The sequence below is a fragment of the Oncorhynchus kisutch genome, unplaced genomic scaffold (assembly GCF_002021735.2).
Source record: "Oncorhynchus kisutch isolate 150728-3 unplaced genomic scaffold, Okis_V2 Okis09a-Okis19a_hom, whole genome shotgun sequence".
In the NCBI taxonomy this organism is placed as follows: domain Eukaryota; kingdom Metazoa; phylum Chordata; class Actinopteri; order Salmoniformes; family Salmonidae; genus Oncorhynchus; species Oncorhynchus kisutch.
In genome coordinates this window covers 3657270-3681852 of record NW_022261985.1, presented here as the reverse complement: position 1 = coordinate 3681852, position 24583 = coordinate 3657270, and the positions used below count along the sequence as shown (strand labels likewise).

The 24583-nt window shown below is 44.0% G+C and overlaps 2 protein-coding genes and 1 non-coding gene across 3 annotated transcripts in view; all 3 read left to right on the top strand.

Annotated features, from left to right (window-relative positions):
• The window catches only part of LOC109881568 (ATP-binding cassette sub-family C member 9-like), a 62085-nt gene extending 54563 nt beyond the window's left edge, over positions 1-7522 (top strand). Inside the window, 4 exon segments of the mRNA XM_031815373.1 lie at positions 1699-1802; positions 2774-2907; positions 4101-4163; positions 6253-7522. Coding sequence (XP_031671233.1) covers positions 1699-1802; positions 2774-2907; positions 4101-4163; positions 6253-6390 — 439 coding nt within the window. The 3' untranslated portion in view covers positions 6391-7522.
• Positions 7523-11127: 3605 nt separating this feature from the next.
• Positions 11128-17576, top strand: LOC116360629 (ATP-sensitive inward rectifier potassium channel 8-like). The gene is made up of 3 exons (XM_031815641.1): positions 11128-11800; positions 14027-14233; positions 16272-17576. Exons 1-3 carry the CDS (start codon positions 11451-11453, stop codon positions 16978-16980), a joined length of 1266 nt encoding a protein of 421 aa, XP_031671501.1. The 5' UTR covers positions 11128-11450; the 3' UTR covers positions 16981-17576.
• A 2855-nt stretch (positions 17577-20431) lies between these two features.
• LOC116360676 (U4 spliceosomal RNA) lies at positions 20432-20572 on the top strand. Its single transcript, XR_004207052.1, has one exon. It is a non-coding gene; the product is annotated as a U4 spliceosomal RNA (small nuclear RNA).
• The last annotated feature ends 4011 nt before the right edge of the window (positions 20573-24583 follow it).

The following is a 24583-nucleotide window of genomic DNA, read 5'->3' as shown; positions in this document are numbered from 1 at the left end:
GAACCAGGTGTGTGTGTGTCTGTGTGAGAGCCAGTCAGTGTGTGTGTGAGCCGGTGTGTACTGGGTCAGATACTGGGTCAGGACCACGTGCTCTGGCTGTTGACAATCACAGATATGCACACAGGAACGTGCCCAGAAGCTGACATAAGAGACACATTATAATAAACAGTAACTTCCTCATGTCTCTCAGTGGAGAAATAGATCAGTAGATTATAATCAATGTATAATCATTGCCACCTTTGTTTCCACACAGCGACTGCCATGAGGACTACAGTGTTGTGGTTTAGGGAGTTGAACAGATAACCGTCTGCCTACAAACGGGTAGAAAACTACTTTAGTGTACTATGATATATTGTTCAGAAGACAATAACAGAACAGTAACAGTGGGCCTAATTCAGTTGACTTTATGAAGTAAAAATGAAGCTAAACAAATGTTTGTTTGGTTAAAATATGAAACTCCTCAGCAGACGTCATGAAAGTTCATCCTGCTCCCAGGACATTGGATAGTCTCCTCTCCCTCTCTCCCTCTCTCTCTCTCTCTCCCTCTCTCTCTCTCTCTCTCTCCCTCTCCCTCTCTCTCTCTCTCTCTCTCTCTCTGTAGTACCACAGCTTGAAGATGTTTGGAGTATTAGCAGATAACTGAGCTGCTGTGTTTGTTATAAAACACAAAGAGCATGTGGTGTTTATTTAGAAAGACGTTCTCGTCCTGATAAGAAATAACGACCCATCCAATGTGGCAGTAAGTGAGAGGACTGTGCGTTGAGCCAGCCCGTTGCCATGGTGATGTTTACATGAACAGAGGCCTTGGGTGATTGGTCCTACAATAACACTGTGCCGATGGCAGTTAGAGAGAGACAGCCAGAGCTACTATAGATGCCTCACCATGGTTAAGCATTGCCACATCATTAGACCCAGTGGAACAGTTGTAGTACGAGATAGTGTGGTAGTGACTGAGGATCCCCTCTGGCTGTGTGCTGCGGGAGTTTTAGCTAAGAGGATGGGCCCCAGTCCAAACACTGGGCCTTTGCCTGTTATGGTCATCCACAGACAGTAGTGGGTACTCTCTCCTGCCTGGTCTCTCCCTGTCTGTTTGTCTCTCTTTGTCCCTCTCTCTGTCCCTCTCTCTGTCTCTCTGTATTTCAGATAGTATCTGTACTGATGTCATGTCTCCCTGGCAGGTTTAACCTGGACCCAGATAGTACCTGTACTGATGTCATGTCTCCCTGGCAGGTTTAACCTGGACCCAGATAGTACCTGTACTGATGTCATGTCTCCCTGGCAGGTTTAACCTGGACCCAGAGCGTACCTGTACTGATGTTATGTCTCCCTGGCAGGTTTAACCTGGACCCAGATAGTACCTGTACTGATGTCATGTCTCCCTGGCTGGTTTAACCTGGACCCAGAGCGTACCTGTACTGATGTCATGTCTAGCTGGCAGGTTTAACCTGGACCCAGAGCATACCTGTACTGATGTCATGTCTCCCTGGCAGGTTTAACCTGGACCCAGAGCGTACCTGTACTGATGTCATGTCTCCCTGGCAGGTTTAACCTGGACCCAGAGCGTACCTGTACTGATGTCATGTCTCCCTGGCAGGTTTAACCTGGACCCAGAGCGTACCTGTACTGATGTCATGTCTCCCTGGCAGGTTTAACCTGGACCCAGAGCGTACCTGTACTGATGTCATGTCTCCCTGGCAGGTTTAACCTGGACCCAGAGCGTACCTGTACTGATGACAGACTGTGGGAGGCGCTAGAAATCGCCCAGCTGAAGAACATGGTCAAAGCCCTTTCTGGGGGACTAGGTATGTGTTTGTCTGTCTGTCTGCCTGCCTGCCTGCCTGTCTGCCTGCCTGCCTGTCTGTCACATCTAGGTCTGTAATACTGGGAATCCTACAACTGGGATTTGGGGAAAGTGTTTGAAATCTGGCAATCTGTAATCACACAATCTGGCCACCTGCAACCTCACAATCTGGCAACCTGCAACAACACAATCTGGCCACCTGCAACCTCACAATCTGGCCACCTGCAACCTCACAATCTGGCAACCTCCAACTACACAATCTGGCCATCTACAATCACACAATCTGGCAACCTGCAACCACACAATCTGGGAACCTCCAACAACACAATCTGGCCACCTCCAACCACACAATCTGGCAACCCGCAACAACACAATCTGGCAGCCTGCAATCACACAATCTGGCAGCCTGCAACCACACAATCTGGCCACCTCTAACCACACAATCTGGCCACCTCTAACCACACAATCTGGCCACCTGCAACCACACAATCTGGCCACCTCTAACCACACAATCTGGCCACCTGCAACCACACAATCTGGCCACCTGCAACCACACAATCTGGCCACCTCTAACCACACAATCTGGCCACCTCTAACCACACAATCTGGCCACCTGCAACCACACAATCTGGCCACCTGCAACCACACAATCCTGCCACCACTAACCACACAATCTGGCCACCTCTAACCACACAATCTGGCCACCTCTAACCACACAATCTGGCCACCTGCAACCACACAATCTGGCCACCTCTAACCACACAATCTGGCCACCTCTAACCACACAATCTGGCCACCTGCAACCACACAATCTGGCCACCTCTAACCACACAATCTGGCCACCTCTAACCACACAATCTTTGGGAAAGCATATTGGAAGGAAAAACTAATCGGAGAATATGCTACTAAAATGTGAGATTTCAAAAAGACGATTGCCTTAATAACAACTGTGTGTGTGTGTGTGTGTTCCAGACGCGGTGGTGACAGAGGGAGGGGAGAACTTCAGTGTGGGTCAGAGGCAGTTGTTCTGTCTGGCCAGAGCCTTCGTCAGGAAGAGCTCCATCCTCATTATGGATGAAGCCACTGCATCCATCGACATGGCAACGGTGAGCTCACACACCCTAACAGCCATGTACCCTCCATCACTAGCTCTTTAGTGGCATTATAATCATATGTTTCATTGTTTACAGACAGATCTATGACATTACTTTCACCTCATATGGGTACAAACATAAAGAACAAGTATAATGTCAGGTACATTATAAAAACACAAACCAGACATCTTTATATTTGTCCTCCTATTACGCGTTTATAATTTGAGTTGCCAGGGTTACATATGACGTTCATTATTGAGCCCTGTACATAGAGGTTTGGTCAATAGCAGAACACACGGCCATGCATTTCAACCAGCCACATACTCTTCATTAGGCCCCCTGTTTGGAAATTAGTTGCTATATCCCTTAGTTGCTATATCCATCTTTGGACGTATAAATGAATTATGTGTACCCATTGATTCTTAAAGAACATAACTGATAAATGAGATTAGTTCAACTGTCGCACCCCATCAGAACCCCAAATATAACCTTGTTTTACTCCAATGTTTGTAAACGATGTAAATGTAAACAAACACTGTAAAGCCTCAAAAAATGTTTACAAGTATAATGTTGATATCATGGATGGTCAGTCCTTGCGTCCACAGCTCTGTCTCTGTATTTGAGAGTGATTCTACTCTCCAGCCCCGTCCTGAGGCTGGGAGAACACCTTGTTATTGTTTCAGTTAAGGATTCTATCTTTAGGGGCCGTTAGTTTTGTTGCGATTGTTGCGCAACAGTGAGGACCGTCACTCTCCTCCAGCCTCTCAGGTTTCAGTCCGGAAGCATGCATAGTTCATAGCTCCAATCCCTGGCAGTTTATATATAAATTACTGGCAGTTTATATATAGAGTGTGCGACTCTCTGTTTGTTTTTTTGTAGGGACAAGCAGGCCAGCATCAATATGAGGACATTATGATCATAGCCGTAGCATTAACCTTTGACCCTGACAGGTACACTCTATCAAACTACCATCAAACTGTCTGATGCAGACAGCGAAGAGGGGACAGCACTCACAATGTAGTGACATTGCTGTGGAGTGTGCATGGCTGTATCTAAGACTGTGCTCCAGATGACACACTATTCCCTGTAAAGTGCACTAAGAGCCATGGAGCCCTTGTCAAAAGCTGTGCACTATGCAAGGAATAGGGTGCCATTTGGTCCACGACCAAAAGAGCTGACCTACCTGTCATTTCTCACCCCTATAGGAGAATGTCTTACAGAAGGTGGTGATGACAGCCTTCGCCGACCGAACAGTCGTCACTATTGCAGTAAGTCTGTTGCAGCCTGTAGGTCATTAGGTGGAAAGGTCAGATCTGGAAGGTATTCTCTGTATAGATGTGGAGACTCCTCTTGGTCTGCTCTCTCTCTCTCTATGGATCAATCCTTGGAAAAAGCATAGAGACTAGCTGATTTCTCCTGGCTTTTAGATTTCCTCCTCTCCTTCATCCTATCTTTCCAATGTCTCCTGTTGCATCATACTGTACCTCTGCTTCTCATATCTCCAGATGCTTCTCATATCTCCAGATGCTTCTCATATCTCCAGATGCTTCTCATATCTCCAAATGCTTCTCACGCCTCCAAATGCATTAACGGACCGATTCAGAGTTGAGATAAGGCGCAACTCGAACATTCCTGTAAATAATTGATTGATGTCAGTGGGAGATTGATGGATATTTAAGTTAAGCTGCAGATCTCAACTCTGAATCGACACGTTAACCTCTCGAGACTCAAACAGCTTGTCTGCTGTCCTTCCTTCACCTGTCTTCTTTTCCTTGTTTTCCCTGTCTGTCTGTCCTTGCTCCTCTCCTTCTGTCTTCCCATCTATCCTTGGTTCCTTCTCTCCGTTCTGCCACCCAGCACCTGGTGTCCTCCATCTTGGAGGCTGAACAGGTGCTGGTGTTCTCCGCGGGGCAGCTAGTGGAGTGTGACTCTGCAGTCAACCTGCTAGCACAGCAGGACAGCCTCTTCAGTGTCTTAGTGAGGACTCACAAGTAGGCCCTGTCCCACCCTGCCTTCCAGGCCTCTACAGCCTCCCGGGTTGGTACTGCATGCTGTCTGAGACCACTGTCAGGGGGTTAAAGAGGGGTACTACATCTAATCTGTCTGGGGTTAAAGAGATTCTACATGTAATCTGTCTGGGGGTTAAAGAGATACTATATCTAATCTGTCTGGGGGTTAAAGAGATTCTACATGTAATCTGTCTGGGGGTTAAAGAGGGATACTACATCTAATATGTCTGGGGGTTAAAGAGATACTACATGTAATCTGTCTGGGGTTAAAGAGATTCTACATCTAATCTGTCTGGGGGTAAAAGAGAGGGATACTACATCTAATCTGTCTGGGGGTAAAAGAGAGATACTACATCTAATATGTCTGGGGGTTAAAGAGAGGGGTACTATATCTAAACTGTCTGGGGGTTAAAGAGAGGGATACTACATCACATCTGTCTGGGGGTTAAAGAGAGGGGTACTACATCTAATCTGGCTGGGGGTTAAGGAGGGCTACAACATCTAATCTGGCTGGGGGTTAAGGAGGGGTACTACATCTAATCTGTCTGGGGGTTAAGGAGGGCTACAACATCTAATCTGTCTGGGGGTTAAGGAGGGGTACTACATCTAATCTGGCTGGGGGTTAAGGAGGGGTACTACATCTAATCTGGCTGGGGGTTAAGGAGGGGTACTACATCTAATCTGTCTGGGGGTTAAGGAGGGGTACTACATCTAATCTGTCTGGGGGTTAAGGAGGGGTACTACATCTAATCTGTCTGGGGGTTAAGGAGGGGTACTACATCTAATCTGTCTGGGGGTTAAGGAGGGGTACTACATCTAATCTTAGCAGTTGGCTCTGGGAGGATGACTCTTGGGGTTGTGAGATAAGACTAAATGAAAATACATTCAGGTATGTGTTATTGTTTCTCAGCACAGTTGATCTCTGTCTGTCTGGAACCATTACAAATCAACGCTGCATTACATCCCTTCCTCTTTGTTTGTGTAACTAAACACTCAATCAAATGTAATGTAATGTCTGTGTGTCTGTGTGTGTCTGTGTGTGTCTGTCGGTGTCTGTGTGTCTGTGTGTGTGTGTGTGCGTCTGTGTGTGTCTGTGTGTGTCTGTGTGTCTGTGTGCGTCTGTGTGCGTCTGTGTGCGTCTGTGTGCGTCTGTGTGCGTCTGTGTGTGTCTGTGTGTGTGTGTCTGTGTGTGTCTGTGTGTGTCTGTGTGCGTCTGTGTGCGTCTGTGTGCGTCTGTGTGTGTGCGTCTGTGTGCGTCTGTGTGTGTCTGTGTGTCTGTGTGTGTCTGTGTGTGTCTGTGTGCGTCTGTGTGTGTCTGTGTGTGTCTGTGTGTGTGTTCTTCATGCAGCATCGTGTCCACACCATCCTGGAAGCTGACCTGGTGATCGTGATGAAGCGAGGGAACATCTTAGAGATGGACAAACCAGAGACCCTTCTGGAGAACGAGGACGGCATGTTCGCTTCCTTCGTCAGGGCTGACATGTAGGCCCACACACTGTCAGCCAGCACACCATCAGTCTATCAATGAATCAGCCTCCTCAGTGTTTCCCACAATGCTTAGGTGGGGCGCAGAGTTCCAGATATTATTACCATTATTGACTGAAGCTCATACTGTAGGTTTTAGACAGGGGAAATGGAGCCAGGCCGGTTGACCACCTCCACTTGGTAATGGTAGTGGAAACACTGCTTCCCAAAGCACCACTGATGGCCTTCTTGTGTTGATTATTGGTCATGTATTAGTTATTGAGTTATTGATTGAATGAGTGACCTATTAACTTGGTCGTGTAAGGATCACAATCGGTCGTTAAATATGATTACAATTTTACAAAGTTTTACCTAAATGTTTTATGTTTTAAATTATAACTTTTGTTACATTTATTACTAGATGATGTATGTATATATTTTACACCATTATTCATAGGTAAGCAATAAGCAGGTATAGTGTAGTATTACTACATTGGTACGAACACTGTAGGGTATATCGCTGGAGCATTTTTAGCCCGGTGACCCTTTGTCTGTCTGATTAGATGCGATGCTGACTGAACCATGGGACTGTGGACATTTAGTGGTCACTGACTCCTCTTTGAAAAAGGACAGCTTTCACCCAATGGGTGTTCTCTAAAGGACTGAATCTTAATGTGAGATGTGCAGGCCTAACTTCAACTCATACAGAACTTGTGTACTGTAAACCACACATCCATGTCAAGATGTATGTGAAAACGTGGAGTTACGCATGTTGGTGTTAAGTTAAGATCCAGCCCTAAATGATAAGGGAAGATTCCACTTTCTTCTACCTGCCATAAGCCAGGCCAGCGTTAGTTTCTACCATACATGGTGCTGACTGGTGTAATTGGTAAGGAAAGTGCTTTCTATTTTCAGTATTAAACCTGGTTTCTGGGGAGCTGTGCCACTGTCCCACTGTAGTACCTGAATATTTATAGTTATTTTGCATATCGAACGATGATAATTTTATATTGACTTCTTTGTATTGTATTATAGCCTGAATGCCAAACTGATTCTTGTAAGCTACACTTTGAAGAATGTCGGTATCTGTTTTTACTGATATACTGCTGTGTTGTTTTGTTTGTCAGTGTAAAGCGGATTCTCATCTCAAGAAATTCGTTTTTAAATCATTCTTCATTCTTATTCAATCCCAAACACAATGACCCAGAATTCCTGCCCTACTTTCCTTACACACGTGTGGTCTGTTTTCCCACTCGTGTTTTCAACTCAAGACTCCCTCTCTATAATCTATGAATGGGTAGGCGTCTTCTAGCCTGGTTGAACAAGACTAAACCATTGTTTCGTTTAGCTTGGATTCCAGGCTAGGTATCTCCCCTCAACCTCCATACTCTCCATTGTATACATTATAAGTGAGTTGCAGCTAAGTATATTTAATGTAGCTTCTGCTGTGGCGGGGGTCCATGTAAAGGCCAAAGGTCAACCACATGGCCCCTATAGTGTGGCTGCTATCCTTCACCAGAGTTGTCTTTTTATGGGCAAGCAGCACTTTGGAGTCAGTCAGTCTGTCAGAAAGCGTGGAGACACAACACCCACCCCTCTCTAGAACGATGACATCATGAGAGCAGAATGACTATAGATATCGAGCACTGAGATACAGTTGAAGTCGGAAGTTTACATACACCTTAGCCAAATACATTTAAACTCAGTTTTTCACAATTCCTGACATTTAATCGTAGTGAAAATTCCCTGTTTTAGGTCAGTTAGGATCACCACTTTATTTAAAAAATGTGAAATGTCATAATAATAGTTGAGAGAATTATTTATTTCAGCTTTAATTTCTTTCATCACATTCCTAGTGGGTCAGAAGTTTACATACACTCAATTAGTATTTGGTAGCATTGCCTTTAAATTGTTTAACTTGGGTCAAACGTTTCAGGTAGCCTTCCACAAGCTTCCCACAATAAGTTGGGTGAATTTTGGCCCATTCCTCCTGACAGAGATGGTGTAACTGAGTCAGGTTTGTAGGCCTCCTTGCTCGCACACGCTCTTTCAGGTCTGCCCACAAATTTTCTATGGGATTGAAGTCAGGGCTTTGTGATGGCCAGTCCAATATCTTGACTTTGTTTTCCTTAAGCCATTTTGCCACAACTTTGGAAGTATGCTTGGGGCCATTGTCCATTTGCGACCAAGCTTTAACTTCCTGACTGATGTCTTGAGATTTTGCTTCAATATATCCACATAATTTTCTTTCCTCATGATGCCATGTATTTTGTGAAGTGCACCAGTCCCTTCTGCAGCAAAGCACCCCCACAACATGATGCTGCCACCCCCGTGCTTCACAGTTGCGATGGTGTTCTTCGGCTTGCAAGCCTCCTCCCTTTTCCTCCAAACATAACGATGGTCATTATGGCCAAACAGTTCTGTTTTTGTTTCATCAGACCAGAGGACATTTCTCCAAAAAGTACAATCTTTGTCCCCATGTGCAGTTTCAAACCGTTGTCTGGCTTTTTTATGGCGGTTTTGGAGCAGTGGCTTCTTCCTTGCTGAGCGGCCTTTCAGGTTATGTTGATATAGGACTTGTTTTACTGTGGATATAGATACTTTTGTACCTGTTTCCTCCAGCATCTTCACAAAGTCCTTTGCTGTTGTTCTGGGATTGATTTGCACCTTTCGAACCAAACTATGTTCATCTCTAGAAGACCGAATGTGTCTCCTTCCTGAGCGGTATGACGGCAGGGTGGTCCCATGGTGTTTATACTTGCATAATATTGTTTGTACAGATGAACGTGGTACCTTCAGGCATTTGGAAATTGCTCCCAAGGATGAACCAGACTTGTGTAGGTCTACAATTATTTTTCTGGGGTCTTGGCTAATTTCTTTTGATTTGCCCATGATGTCAAGCAAAGAGGCACTGAGTTTGAAGGTAGGCCTTGAAAAACATCCACAGGAACACCTCCAATTGACTCAAATTATGTCAATTTGCCTTTCAGAAGCTTCTAAAGCCATGACATCCTTTTCTGAAATGTTCCAAGTTGTTTAAAGGCACAGTCAACTTAGTGTATGTAAACTTCCGACCCACTGGAAATGTGAAACAGTGAAATAATCTGTCTGTTAACAATTGGTGGAAGAATGACTTGTGTCATGCATGAAGTAGATGTCCTAACCGACTTGCCAAAACTATAGTTTGTTAATTAACAAGAAATTTACCTAAGTGTATGTAAACTTCTGACTTCAACTGTATATTCTAGGAGAATGACATTGGAGATGAGTGGTAGGCTATTGTCCCTCTGATGAATTTGAAGGCAAGGCTGTGGTGTGTACGGCTATGACTGTCTAAAACACAGTTCCAGAAGGGTTCTTTGGCTGTTCCCATAGGAGAACCCTTTTGGGTTTGCCTGCTAGAAGCCCAAACAGATATAAAACATCATCATATTCAACCTTGCTTACATTTGTATACGATCACGTGTCTCTATTACAGTATGTGGAATAGAGGGGAATAGATTTATTAAATTGGGAATAGATGGGAATAGATTTCTTAAATTGGGAATAGAAGGGAATAGATTTCTTAAATTTAAATAACTTGGAGCTGATTTCCTGTTTTGTTTTGTAGGGGGGGTGCTCAGAAAGCTTGGGGGGGCAAATAAAACCACCCGCTGGCCAAATTCGGGCCTGCGGGCCGCCAGTTGGGAAATCCTGTTCTATGGGGACAGCCGGAAAAAAACTTTTTAGGTTCTAAATATAAAAACACAGCAGCGTTGCAGTTCTTGACACACTCAAACCGGTGCGCCTGGCACCTACTACCATACCCCGTTCAAAGGCACTTAAATATTCTGTCTTGCCCATTCACCCTCTGAATGGCACACATACACAATCCATGTCGCAATTGTCTCAAGGCTTACAAATCCTTATTTAACCGGGTCTCCTCCCCTTCATCTACACTGATTGACGTTTATTTAACAAGTGACATAAATAAGCAATTATAGCTTTCACCTGGATAGTCTATATCATGGAAAGAGCAGGTACACTCTACTTATAGATCTATGGTAATTCAGACTGCAGATATCCTTGATCCATATCACAGAGATTATATCATCTTCTCTGCTTTTACTATTTATATTTTCAATCTGGGGAATGTGCACAGAAATATATGTTCAAATATTATCAATAATAATCAATATAATTCCGAGACTACAGGTTGTCTTTTTCCATTTTATTGTGGGCTTGTGTCTGTCTCATATGTACATTGTGTATAAATAACCGATGTTTTAAATATAGACATAGTTGATCATTACACTGTGTGCCTACCTTTTTTTACACTTGAAATGATAATAAAAATGTGCTTTGAGTTGAAAGTGCTTTTTGGGTTTAAAACGCTCACACACACACACACACACACACTCACTCTCATTCTCACACACAACACACCACACCTCCTCGCTTACTAAATGGCGCCATCTCTTGGTCATCAATGGGAAGCGGACCTATCCGAATAATCATCCCTATAATAATGTAATAACACAGCAATAATTAGCTTACTGTTGGAGTCATTTTTCTATCACACTTGCCTTGTTTAAAATAAAACATCAATGATATTTTAATTTGGACCCAGTAATGGGATGGTTTAACCATTACCTCAAATACCGGTATTGATTAATTAACTAAACATACGGTCCAACGGGTACACATATATTGTTTGGCTTTTTAATCAATAAAACAAAAACACAATTTAGAAGTAATTACTGGGGTTTCCTCTCTGTTGAACAAAGCCAGCAGTGCATTGCATCCCGCCCATAGAGCGGAGCAGCTACGTCAAGAGAATTTGGGATGCGCCCTGGGTCTGTGACTGCCTGGAAACTCTCACCCGTCAGTACAACTTTTTGGAAGTGGCGCTGGAGCTACCAACCTTAATGTGAAAGAAGTTCATTGAAATCAAATCGATGAAAAACTTTGCAAAATAATAAGAATTTATCAAACTTTGAATCATGTTTTACGCAAGCTGACAGGAGAATTACGCACGACTAAAAAACACTTCGGTTTACTGAAACCATCCGACTTTTTTCCTCTATTGCAAATGCAGTAAGGATGTTGGCGAGAAAAAGCATCATCCCGGAGGAGTTCTCCCTACCGGGGCTTGCTTCGAGGATCCACCGCAAACCAGTGTTCAGGGACCGGGTGAACAAAGCCCGCTTCATCGCCAAGAGCGGATCCTGCAACTTGGCGCACAAGAACATCCGAGAACAGGGAAGATTCTTGCAAGACGTCTTCACCACTCTGGTAGACCTGAAATGGCGCTTCACCCTGGTCATCTTCACCATGACTTTTCTGTGCAGTTGGCTCCTCTTCGCCATGTGCTGGTGGCTCGTGGCCTTTGCCCATGGAGACCTTGTACCCAACCGCACGTCTGGCATTGAGCAGTGCGTCACCAACGTCAAGTGAGTAGTATAGTATAGACTCTATAGATATTTTAAACTGTTGATGTTTGGAGATTTAACTTGTATATATTTCTGTATTTCTGTATTTTGTGTGTAAACTTGTGTATTTTAAGGGCGGAAATAAATTATATGGGTTTATTGGGGACTTTTAGTGAAGTAATTACTTAAACTCAGTTTCAGAATAACTGCTATTTTCTGTGATAACACTGTTACAGTATTATGATTGAGCTCCTTGCCATAGAAAAACTGATTTTCCTTCAAATTATAAGGAACTTAAAGGGATACTTTGGGATTTTGGCAATGAAGCCAAAACTATGCAAGACATACAAATAGTATCCAGGAGTTCATCTGACTCTGGGGAAGTAGATAAAGGGATTCATTGCCAAAATCCTGAAGTATCCCTTTAAAGGGCCAATCTGCAGTTGCTGCATTAATAAATTAATAATATGTACCAATGGATTCTGGAAGAATATTAGTATAATTTATAGTTCAACTCTCATACCCCAGCTGAACACAAAATATAAGCTTATTTTATTCCAATGTTTGGAAACAAAGTCAATGTAAACAAACACTATAAAGCCTCAAAACGTGGAAGTAAAGTATGTAGCCTTGCACGAGCATTGGCATGTGTGAGCAGGAAGCATGAGGCAGCTTGATGTACAAGTACAGGACACTAGTCTATCACAAGGCCTTACCCCCAATCTCCCGAATGCTGAGTTCTCAGCAGAGATGCATCAGGTCCCATTTTTACAGTATTTGGTATAGAGCTTCCAACCTTCCAATCTCAGGGTGGACACTCTAACCACAAGGCCACTGAGACACGGTTAAAACTACAATTTTGATATCATGGATGGTCAGTCCTTGCATCCATAGCTCTGTGTATGAATTTGGGAGTGGTTCCGTTTCTCAGGCCCCATCCCTCAGCTTTTACCCAAACAGGGGAGTGTAGCAGGCTTTGTTATCGTTTCAACTGCTGATTGCCCCTTTAACGTCTCCAACGTTTTGCTCTCATTATTTAGTCCTCTGAGATCAGTGGTTGTAGGGGACGCAGATGAGGACAGGAAGCAATAGGAAACCACACTGCCTGTCCAGTAGCTTCCTGCTCCTCTGACCCCTGTGACCTCTCTACCTTCACCACAGATGTAAGATCAGGCCTCTACCCTCCCCACAGATGTAGGATCAGGTCTCTAAACTGCTATTACAGATGTAAGATCAGGCCTCTACCCTCCCCACAGATGTAGGATCAGGTCTCTATCCTCCCCACAGATGTAGGATCAGGTCTCTACATCGCTATTACAGGTGTAGGATCAGGTCTCTACACCCCTTTTACAGATGTAGGATCAGGCCTCTACCTTTCCCACTGATTTAGGATCAGGCCTCGACACCACTATTACAGATGTAGAATCAGGTCTCTACACCACTATTACAGATGTAGGATCAGGTCTCTACATCGCTATTACAGATGTAGGATCAGGTCTCTACACCACTATTACAGATGTAGGATCAGGTCTCTACACCACTATTACAGATGTAGGATCAGGCCTCTACCCTCCTCACAGATGTAGGATCAGGTCTCTACCCTCCCCACAGATGTAGGATCAGGTCTCTACCCTCCTCACAGATGTAGGATCAGGTCTCTACCCTCCCCACAGATATAAGATCAGGTCTCTACACCACTATTACAGTTGTAAGATCAGGTCTCTACACCACTATTACAGATGTAGGATCAGGTCTCTACATCGCTATTACAGATGTAGGGTCAGGTCTCTACATCGCTATTACAGATGTAGGATCTACCCTCCCCACAGATGTAGGATCAGATCTCTACCTTCCCCACAGATGTAGGATCAGGCCTCTACCCTCTCCACAGATGTAGGATCAGGTCTCTACACCACTATTACAGATGTAGGATCAGGTCTCTACACCACTATTACAGATGTAGGATCAGGTCTCTACACCACTATTACAGATGTAGGATCAGGTCTCTACACCACTATTACAGATGTAGGATCAGGTCTCTACACCACTATTACAGATGTAGGATCAGGTCTCTACACCACTATTACAGATGTAGGATCAGGTCTCTACACCACTATTACAGATGTAGGATCAGATGTCTACAACAAACATCTGACCCGTGACCAATATTTACGTCCAACGTCTCCCTCCTCTTTAACTCTCATTTCCTCTGACCCCTGACCTTTGACCCTCTCCTCTGCTCTACAGGTCATTCACCTCAGCCTTCCTGTTCTCCATCGAGGTCCAGGTGACCATCGGCTTTGGCCACCGTATGATCACAGAACAGTGCCCCACGGCCATCGCCGTCCTCATCTTCCAGAACATCGCTGGCCTCATCATCAACGCCATTATGCTGGGGTGCATCTTCATGAAGACAGCCCAGTCGCACCGCCGCGCCGAGACCCTCATCTTCAGGTAGGATGGTAGCCTACAGGTTAGATTAGGTTGGAGAGGTGGGGTCAACAGTGTAGGGTGAAGGTGCCCCTAAATTCTGATCTTGGTTCAGTTTAGCATTTACCCCACTAATGGTAAAGGTTAGGATTGGGGGAGCAGAAGCTGATCCTAGATCTGTACCGAGGGAAAACTTCACCCTGGAGAGGTAGAGGATAAAGAGAGATGGGCCAGCATCCGAAAGGTTGCCGCTTCGAATCCGAAGTCCCAACTGGAAAAATCTGGTGCATAGTATGGCTGCACAATTAATCGAATTCGCATCGAAATCGCAATATCCATATCACAAGAGATCCATATTTCATGCAATATATGAGATGCCACTAAACCCTGTGTAAAGTCCGTTTTTATAGTTTACTTTGTTTGCAGTCTCTCCCTCTCCTCTTGTGGCTGTTTCCCACAGACACTTAGCCCCGCCCCTTGTCAATCACGCAGCCCAGTTCCTCCTCCACGCGGTTTGATTCTCTATAAGGTTGCATGCTAGGTTAGATTGTTAGATTATTTGCTCATATCATACAGACCTAGTATATCCATATCACACAGACCTAGTATATCCATATCATGCAGACCTAGTATATCCATATCACACAGCCCTAGTATATCCATATAACACAGACCTAGTATATCCATATCATACAGACCTAGTATATCCATATCATTATCCTAGATACTGAAACATAGTTGTAAAGTTTGTGTCTCTATGCCCCAGATTCAGAGAGCGGGTTTTGAATGGTCAAAGTTTGAGGGTTGTGTACACATGCCATCTCCTGCTGTTGTGCCCTTGAGCAAGCCCTCAAATCTGATCCAGGGGGTACACTCTGGCTGATAAATCTGATCCAGGGGGTACACTCTGGCTGACAAATCTGATCCAGGGGGTACACTCTGGCTGACAAATCTGATCCAGGGGGTACACTCTGGCTGACAAATCTGATCCAGGGGGTACACTCTGGCTGATAAATCTGATCCAGGGGGTACACTCTGGCTGATAAATCTGATCCAGGGGGTACACTCTGGCTGATAAATCTGATCCAGGGGGTACACTCTGGCTGACAAATCTGATCCAGGGGGTACACTCTGGCTGACAAATCTGATCCAGGGGGTACACTCTGGCTGATAAATCTGATCCAGGGGGTACACTCTGGCTGATAAATCTGATCCAGGGGGTACACTCTGGCTGACAAATCTGATCCAGGGGGTATACTCTGGCTGATAATTCTGATCCAGGGGGTACACTCTGGCTGATAAATCTGATCCAGGGGGTACACTCTGGCTGATAAATCTGATCCAGGGGGTACACTCTGGCTGACAAATCTGATCCAGGGGGTACACTCTGGCTGATAAATCTGATCCAGGGGGTACACTCTGGCTGATAAATCTGATCCAGGGGGTACACTCTGGCTGATAAATCTGATCCAGGGGGTACACTCTGGCTGATAAATCTGATCCAGGGGGTACACTCTGGCTGACAAATCTGATCCAGGGGGTACACTCTGGCTGATAAATCTGATCCAGGGGGTACACTCTGGCTGATAAATCTGATCCAGGGGGTACACTCTGGCTGATAAATCTGATCCAGGGGGTACACTCTGGCTGACAAATCTGATCCAGGGGGTACACTCTGGCTGACAAATCTGATCCAGGGGGTACACTCTGGCTGATAAATCTGATCCAGGGGGTACACTCTGGCTGATAAATCTGATCCAGGGGGTACACTCTGGCTGATAAATCTGATCCAGGGGGTACACTCTGGCTGATAAATCTGATCCAGGGGGTACACTCTGGCTGACAAATCTGATCCAGGGGGTACACTCTGGCTGATAAATCTGATCCAGGGGGTACACTCTGGCTGATAAATCTGATCCAGGGGGTACACTCTGGCTGATAAATCTGATCCAGGGGGTACACTCTGGCTGACAAATCTGATCCAGGGGGTACACTCTGGCTGATAAATCTGTAAAGAAAATGGACAATAAAGTTCTCTTTTCTTGTCATATCTTATTTTCAGCCGCAACGCCGTCATCGCCGTGCGAAACAACCGCCTCTGCTTTATGACCCGTGTGGGCGACCTCCGCAAGTCCATGATCATTGGCGCTGCCGTCCGCCTCCAGGTGGTACGCAAGACCACCACCCCCGAAGGTGAGGTCATCCCTATCCACCAGATCGACGTGCAAACGGAGAGTGCCGCGGCAAGTAACTCCATCTTCCTCTTGGCGCCACTCATTATCTGCCATACCATCAATAAGGACAGTCCACTGTACGACCTGTCAGCCATGGAGCTGCAGTGCAGCGACCTGGAGGTGATTGTGATCTTGGAGGGCGTGGTGGAGACCACGGGCATCACCACCCAGGCCCGGACCTCCTACGTCACCGAGGAGATCCAGTGGGGTCACCGCTTCGTGCCCATCGTGACCGAGGAGGACGGGGTGTACTCGGTGGACTACTCCAAGTTTGGGAACACGGTCAAGGTGGCGACGCCGAGGTGTTCGGCCCGCGAGCTGGACGAGAAGCCCTCCATACTCATCCAGACGCTGCAGAAGAGCGAGCTGAGCCACCAGAACTCACTGAGGAAGAGGAACTCAATGAGGCGGAACAACTCCATGAGGAACGGCGGCGGGAGCTCCGGCACCATGCGGAGGAACAACTCGGCCCTCACCGTGCCCAAAGTGCAATTCCTCACCCCTGAGGCGGTGGGCCAGAACATGGCCGTCACATGACACGAGGCCTGGCTCCCATTGGCTGTCCTGCTCTTCCTGGGTGGGACCTCCCATGTTTATCCTCTGGCTCAGTTAGAGCTGACTCTGGTCCTGTTCCCCACACTCTGCCACATATACAGTAGTCAATGCTATACCTGACACACACAATGCCCTGTTATTACTATTGTTGTGAGGATGGATTTAACCGGTTTTAGTTACTGATTAGTGTCTCATTTTCAGTCTGGTGCCTTTGCCTTTGTCTGGTTCTAAGCTGTAATAGGCATCCACAAGTTTTACTTTATGATGTAAATGCCTTTAAACATGTAATAACTCTTTGCTTTGTACTGAATGCTGTACTCATCACTGAATCCATGTGATGATGTAATTAGCTCTTTAATGTTACCGTGACCAAAGAGCATATTATTACAGATGATAATGGCCAACTCCTTTCTAATAGTAGAAGAAAAGGATGTTTTGATATCAGCTGCAACGTATTACACACCAACCGGGTTCCTCATTCTTATCAGAACCTTTAATAAAGCATTAACTTCAGTACTGTATGAACATTGGACTGTTTCTGGAAACTGTCACAGTAAATAGATCCCCTATAAAACGGATTGTTTTGGGTTCCTCTGTGATGATTCAATAGCACTTAGAAATCAGTGTGGGAAATCTGTATACATTTATTCTGTTCACAAGCAATTGGTCTCTTGATGAAATATAAAAAAAAGTGACAATCAAGTTAATTAATCAAATAATAATTTGGATCACAGGTTATTAAAAAAAAGATACGTGTAGCTGTTTTTTTGGTTGCGTCATCGCATTACCAATCGAGCGGTCGTCAATTGTTACCACAGCCACAAAGTCATAAACACCGCCTTTCTACAATTTCGCTTCTTAAATGTTGATTTTATAACTAACATTATGCCTTGCCTTAAATTAGGTTCATTAAATTAAGCACATTTTTTGCTTTAAGGAATTTTTACAATAAAGCCAATTTTGACTTTGTGACTGTGGTAACTAGGGGAAACACAATCGGTCGAGCACGTGCAACAAAGTTTTGACTTGTTGCGGTCAGGTTTAGAAACTGATGTACAGTAACGTTACTCTCTGCTTGTTGTGGTTGGAGACAAAGTTGGTGGAGCACAAATAATTAGGGAGTGGGATATCTCGCCTTCTTTACTGTCTACGGGGGACATTCTACAACACTTGATTTTACAGAGATTGGAGTGAATCATGCTAAATGTGTGGTTAAACGTATTTTTTATTTTTTTATTTAACCTTTATTTAACCAGGTAGGCTAGTTGAGAACACCTTTATTTAACCAGGTAGGCTAGTTGAGAACAAGTTCTCATTTGCAACTGCGACCTGGCCAAGATAAAGCATAGCAGTGTGACAAATACAACAACACAGAGTTACACATATATATACACATAAAACCTGCAATATATCACAATTGAAAACGTGAATTGAGAAGCCCCAGCCGATTCCAGGTATGTATTGCGTAAAAATAAAAATAAATATTTTTTAAGTGCTTTATTCAGTTTCGTAACATCAGTTAGCTAGCGAGACAGTGACTAGAAGAGTGCGCGACAAAATGAAGTGGCCGAAGCACAGAGCAAATCTTTGGCCTGTCCTACACTTGCCTGGAAACCCGACATAGAATTCTGGGTCGGGTAGAAATGTGAGATGCCGAGGAAACTTTCCTGATTCAAACGCTACTTTCTGGTTCACAGGCAAAGCCCTAACGCAATATAGGCAACACCTGAGGGCTGCAAGAATAATGTGTAATGTGTTCGTCGGAAATACTTTATTTTAAAGATGTACTATGTACACTGAACAAAAATATAAATGCAACATGCAACAATATCAAAGATTTTACTGAGTTACAGTTCATCTAAGGAAATCAGTCAATTAAAATAAATTCATTCGGCCCTAATCTATGGATTTCATATGACTGGGAATACAGATATGCATCTGTTGGTCCCAGATACCTTACAAAAAAAGTAGGGATGTGAATCAGTCAGATCTACCGCTTCTTAGACTTGCTTTCAATGATGTATGTATAACTCACATTTCTATGTGAATTTGGTTGGGTTACCCAAAAGTTACATATTGCAGCTTTAATGCATTCATCCTGATTAACTAACATGTTTTCTTACCTATGCTGCTAAATAGCTAGCTAGCTAGGTTTGTTTGCCAGTTTGAGGTTTAAGTTAGCCTAGCTAGCTAACTAGTAAAAATGGGACCCTGAAGACTATTCCCAAGTTATCTCAACAAAATAATAGGCAGAGAAAACCCTTTGTAGCTATTAGTACTACACTTTACATGGTTCTTAATGAATTATCTTCATATACAACAGTGTCCTTGTGTCTTTACCACCGAATGCCAACTGTATTAGACTAGTTATTTATCTCAAACAGCTCACAGTCTCACTGTCAGAATTAGACGTCCATGTTTCTGCAACGTCACATTTCTAAGTGTTTAAGGTTAAGCTTATTAAGCTTAGACATTAACTCTGAATGGTTACGGTTTGGAATAGGCTTCAAACAAAAATATCAAAAACAATTTGCAACCTTTGGATCTTTGGAATCAGAGAATGATGCTTAAGCCCATCTGCCATCCCCGCCCACATTGCCCTAGCAAAACCAAAACCTACGTGAAGGTAACAGTGCTCACTGTTGCCTCTAGTGGCCGGGTACCACGTCATCTCCCGACATCAGACATGGATGGACGGTTGAACTGGCAGATTTGACTACAGTGGGCCTAATGCCTAATGAACATTCAAGGCAAATGCCTCCATCTGGTGGTGCAAAAGTGAAACATCTCCCTGGTCCATACAGCTCCCCGGTCCAGGTATTGGTATGTGTAGTAAGGCTGTGTAGAAATGTAAAATATTCGTATGGAATAATAGCACCAATCTCTGACTGCAAATGTTCAAAAGTTGGAATATTGTCATCGTACTGTTGTCATCGTACTGATATCTGATTTTGCCATCGTACATATACAATTATCTACGACTGTTCAAAACATTTCCACATCTTGTTAGGATCCGTCCGGACGGGATACTTGGCAGCAGATCAGATCAGTGCAATCCTATATTTACATAAGATTTGGTCAGTTCTATCCACAATCCTTGGGACGGCCCTACCTTCAACGTCTAACCCTTAACCCGTTTAAATTTCAACTTCAATGGGGCAGGGACGTCCTAAGGATCTGAAAAGCACGAACCCATGAGAATGGTATGTTTCACATCCCATCATGCATTGCGGTGTGCTGTAGCTACATTATTATTTTTTAAATACAAACTATGCACACCTCGGGTTATTGAAACGTTTTGAACACATTTCAGTCATAATATATTACTATTGCACACAAATTAGCACCACACTGTACCGCGACGTTATTATGAACCGTCTCCGTGAATTGTAATTTCTGTGGTGGCTACCTTGCCTTTTTCAAGATTTAAATCAGCTTTGCGCAGTGGCAGTATCGTAGCCTATGAGGTCTATCCGAGGCGCGATTATTGCTAGTTGAAAACTTTACCCAATACCCCGCCGTGACGACTTGAAACATAGTCGGCATTGGCAATTTTTGACGGTCTCTAAGGAGACTGATATTCTTGTTGATATTAAAGAAGTTAGGAGACATTTCGCAGTAGTGGTCATCTCTGTCTTGAGTTTTTTGAATGTGCCGTTATTTGCAGATGTATAAATAATTGCGTATTTGCAAAATGAGATTAGTGTTATCTCTGTACTTGCATGCAAATACGAATTGAACGTTTGAATTACATGCAGCGTGTAGGTCTAGCATCCCAGTCATGCTACATACATCAGTGATTTGTATCTAGTGGGAGTGCGAGTTTGTAGACAGTTTGTCCATTAGCGAACTCTGCCTCCGACTTTGGAACTAGTTCAAACTGGTATGTTTTCCCATTGATCATATTGTCTGTTTTTCCCCCGCTGTTTACCGGTAGTTGGTTTTATGTTACTACTACTACTATAGATGTACATGTAATTTTCTCAAATATACTTAAGTATCAAAAGTACAACTACAAATCATTTCAAATTACTTATATTATGCAAACCAGATAGCGCCATTTTTTGTATTTACGGAAAGCCAGGTGCACATTCCCAACGCTCAGACATATTTTACAAATGAAGCATGTGTGTTTAGAGAGTCCGCCAGATCAGAGGCAATAGGGTTGACCAGGGATGTTCTCTTTAATAAGCACGTGAATTTGACAATTTTCCTGTCCTGCTAAGCGTTCAAAATGTAACGAGTACTTTTGGGTGTTAAGGAATATATATGTATGGAGTAAAAAGCACAATATTTTCTTATGGAATGTAGTAAAGTAAAAGTAGGCCAAAATATAAATTTTTTATTTATTTATTTATTTTACCTTTATTTAACCAGGTAGGCAAGTTGAGAACAAGTTCTCATTTACAATTGCGACCTGGCCAAGATAAAGCAAAGCAGTTCGACAGATAAAACGACACAGAGTTACACATGGAGTAAAAACAAACATACAGTCAATAATGCAGTATAAACAAGTCTATATACAATGTGAGCAAATGAGGTGAGAAGGGAGGTAAAGGCAAAAAAGGCCATGATGGCAAAGTAAATACAATATAGCAAGTAAAATACTGGAATGGTAGTTTTGCAATGGAAGAATGTGCAAAGTAGAAATAAAAAAATAATGGGGTGCAAAGGAGCAAAATAAATAAATAAATAAAAATTAAATACAGTTGGGAAAGAGGTAGTTGTTTGGGCTAAATTTTAGGTGGGCTATGTACAGGTGCAGTAATCTGTGAGCTGCTCTGACAGTTGGTGCTTAAAGCTAGTGAGGGAGATAAGTGTTTCCAGTTTCAGAGATTTTTGTAGTTCGTTCCAGTCATTGGCAGCAGAGAACTGGAAGGAGAGGCGGCCAAAGAAAGAATTGGTCTTGGGGGTGACTAGAGAGATATACCTGCTGGAGCGTGTGCTACAGGTGGGAGATGCTATGGTGACCAGCGAGCTGAGATAAGGGGGGACTTTACCTAGCAGGGTCTTGTAGATGACATGGAGCCAGTGGGTTTGGCGACGAGTATGAAGCGAGGGCCAGCCAACGAGAGCGTACAGGTCGCAATGGTGGGTAGTATATGGGGCTTTGGTGATAAAACGGATTGCACTGTGATAGACTGCATCCAATTTGTTGAGTAGGGTATTGGAGGCTATTTTGTAAATGACATCGCCAAAGTCGAGGATTGGTAGGATGGTCAGTTTTACAAGGGTATGTTTGGCAGCATGAGTGAAGGATGCTTTGTTGCGAAATAGGAAGCCAATTCTAGATTTAACTTTGGATTGGAGATGTTTGATATGGGTCTGGAAGGAGAGTTTACAGTCTAACCAGACACCTAAGTATTTGTAGTTGTCCACGTATTCTAAGTCAGAGCCGTCCAGAGTAGTGATGTTGGACAGGCGGGTAGGTGCAGGTAGCGATCGGTTGAAGAGCATGCATTTAGTTTTACTTGTATTTAAGAGCAATTGGAGGCCACGGAAGGAGAGTTGTATGGCATTGAAGCTTGCCTGGAGGGTTGTTAACACAGTGTCCAAAGAAGGGCCGGAAGTATACAGAATGGTGTCGTCTGCGTAGAGGTGGATCAGGGACTCACCAGCAGCAAGAGCGACCTCATTGATGTATACAGAGAAGAGAGTCGGTCCAAGAATTGAACCCTGTGGCACCCCCATAGAGACTGCCAGAGGTCCGGACAGCAGACCCTCCGACTTGACACACTGAACTCTATCAGAGAAGTAGTTGGTGAACCAGGCGAGGCAATCATTTGAGAAACCAAGGCTGTCGAGTCTGCCGATGAGGATATGGTGATTGACAGAGTCGAAAGCCTTGGCCAGATCAATGAATACGGCTGCACAGTAATGTTTCTTATCGATGGCGGTTAAGATATCGTTTAGGACCTTGAGCGTGGCTGAGGTGCACCCATGACCAGCTCTGAAACCAGATTGCATAGCAGAGAAGGTATGGTGAGATTCGAAATGGTCGGTAATCTGTTTGTTGACTTGGCTTTCGAAGACCTTAGAAAGGCACGGTAGGATAGATATAGGTCTGTAGCAGTTTGGGTCAAGAGTGTCCCCCCCTTTGAAGAGGGGGATGACCGCAGCTGCTTTCCAATCTTTGGGAATCTCAGACGACACGAAAGAGAGGTTGAACAGGCTAGTAATAGGGGTGGCAACAATTTCGGCAGATAATTTTAGAAAGAAAGGGTCCAGATTGTCTAGCCCGGCTGATTTGTAGGGGTCCAGATTTTGCAGCTCTTTCAGAACATCAGCTGAATGGATTTGGGAGAAGGAGAAATGGGGAAGGTACAGACCCCCCAAAACTACTTAAGTAGTACTTTAAAGTTTTTTGAATGTATTCTACGGTGGTAGATTAAAACACTGTAGAATAATGAACTAGATATTTCACCGGATGTATAAAACTTAATGTGAAGCATCCGTTTGGCGTTTCCACTCACTACCAAATATGGTGATGCGAGGAAGCTCAGTGCCCTGCAGTGGGTGTAGAATGATTTTTGCCGAAATTCTGCACATTTACTAATCGATGAAGCTAGTGATGGGGAAACGAAGCTTCCTGAAGCATTGAGCATTTCCATACAATTGTGGCGAAAATAGGTTAATTACACGAGGCTTTGATCAACATAGTGTACACTAGTGGCACCTGCTGGTCAAAATAAGCCTTTCCCTATTCTACCGAAACGAATACCAAACCAATCAGGTGGTTATTCGACAAACTTGAAAATAAAAGAGAGCCGCACACTCTAGGAGCTCAGATGCAAAAATTTAATTACCAACGTTTCGACGGTGATTATTCGACAAAACACATCTTTGGAGTTCATTGATAAAACTGACCATCCTACCAATCCTCGACTTTGGCGATGTCATTTACAAAATAGCCTCCAATACCCTACTCAACAAATTGGATGCAGTCTATCACAGTGCAATCCGTTTTATCACCAAAGCCCCATATACTACCCACCATTGCGACCTGTACGCTCTCGTTGGCTGGCCCTCGCTTCATACTCGTCGCCAAACCCACTGGCTCCATGTCATCTACAAGACCCTGCTAGGTAAAGTCCCCCCTTATCTCAGCTCGCTGGTCACCATAGCATCTCCCACCTGTAGCACACGCTCCAGCAGGTATATCTCTCTAGTCACCCCCAAAACCAATTCTTCCTTTGGCCGCCTCTCCTTCCAGTTCTCTGCTGCCAATGACTGGAACGAACTACAAAAATCTCTGAAACTGGAAACACTTATCTCCCTCACTAGCTTTAAGCACCAACTGTCAGAGCAGCTCACAGATTACTGCACCTGTACATAGCCCACCTATAATTTAGCCCAAACAACTACCTCTTTCCCAACTGTATTTAATTTTAATTTATTTATTTATTTTGCTCCTTTGCACCCCATTATTTATTTTTTATTTCTACTTTGCACATTCTTCCATTGCAAAACTACCATTCCAGTATTTTACTTGCTATATTGTATTTACTTTGCCATCATGGCCTTTTTTGCCTTTACCTCCCTTCTCACCTCATTTGCTCACATTGTATATAGACTTGTTTATACT

Bases quoted from the DNA above. Each gene is read 5' to 3' on its own strand.
- LOC116360629 (XM_031815641.1), top strand. From the start codon at position 11,451: ATGTTGGCGAGAAAAAGCATCATCCCGGAGGAGTTCTCCCTACCGGGG. The intron at 11,801-14,026 runs GTGAGTAGTATA...TCTGCTCTACAG, and splicing joins CAGTGCGTCACCAACGTCAA to GTCATTCACCTCAGCCTTCC. The intron at 14,234-16,271 runs GTAGGATGGTAG...TCTTATTTTCAG, and splicing joins GCCGAGACCCTCATCTTCAG to CCGCAACGCCGTCATCGCCG.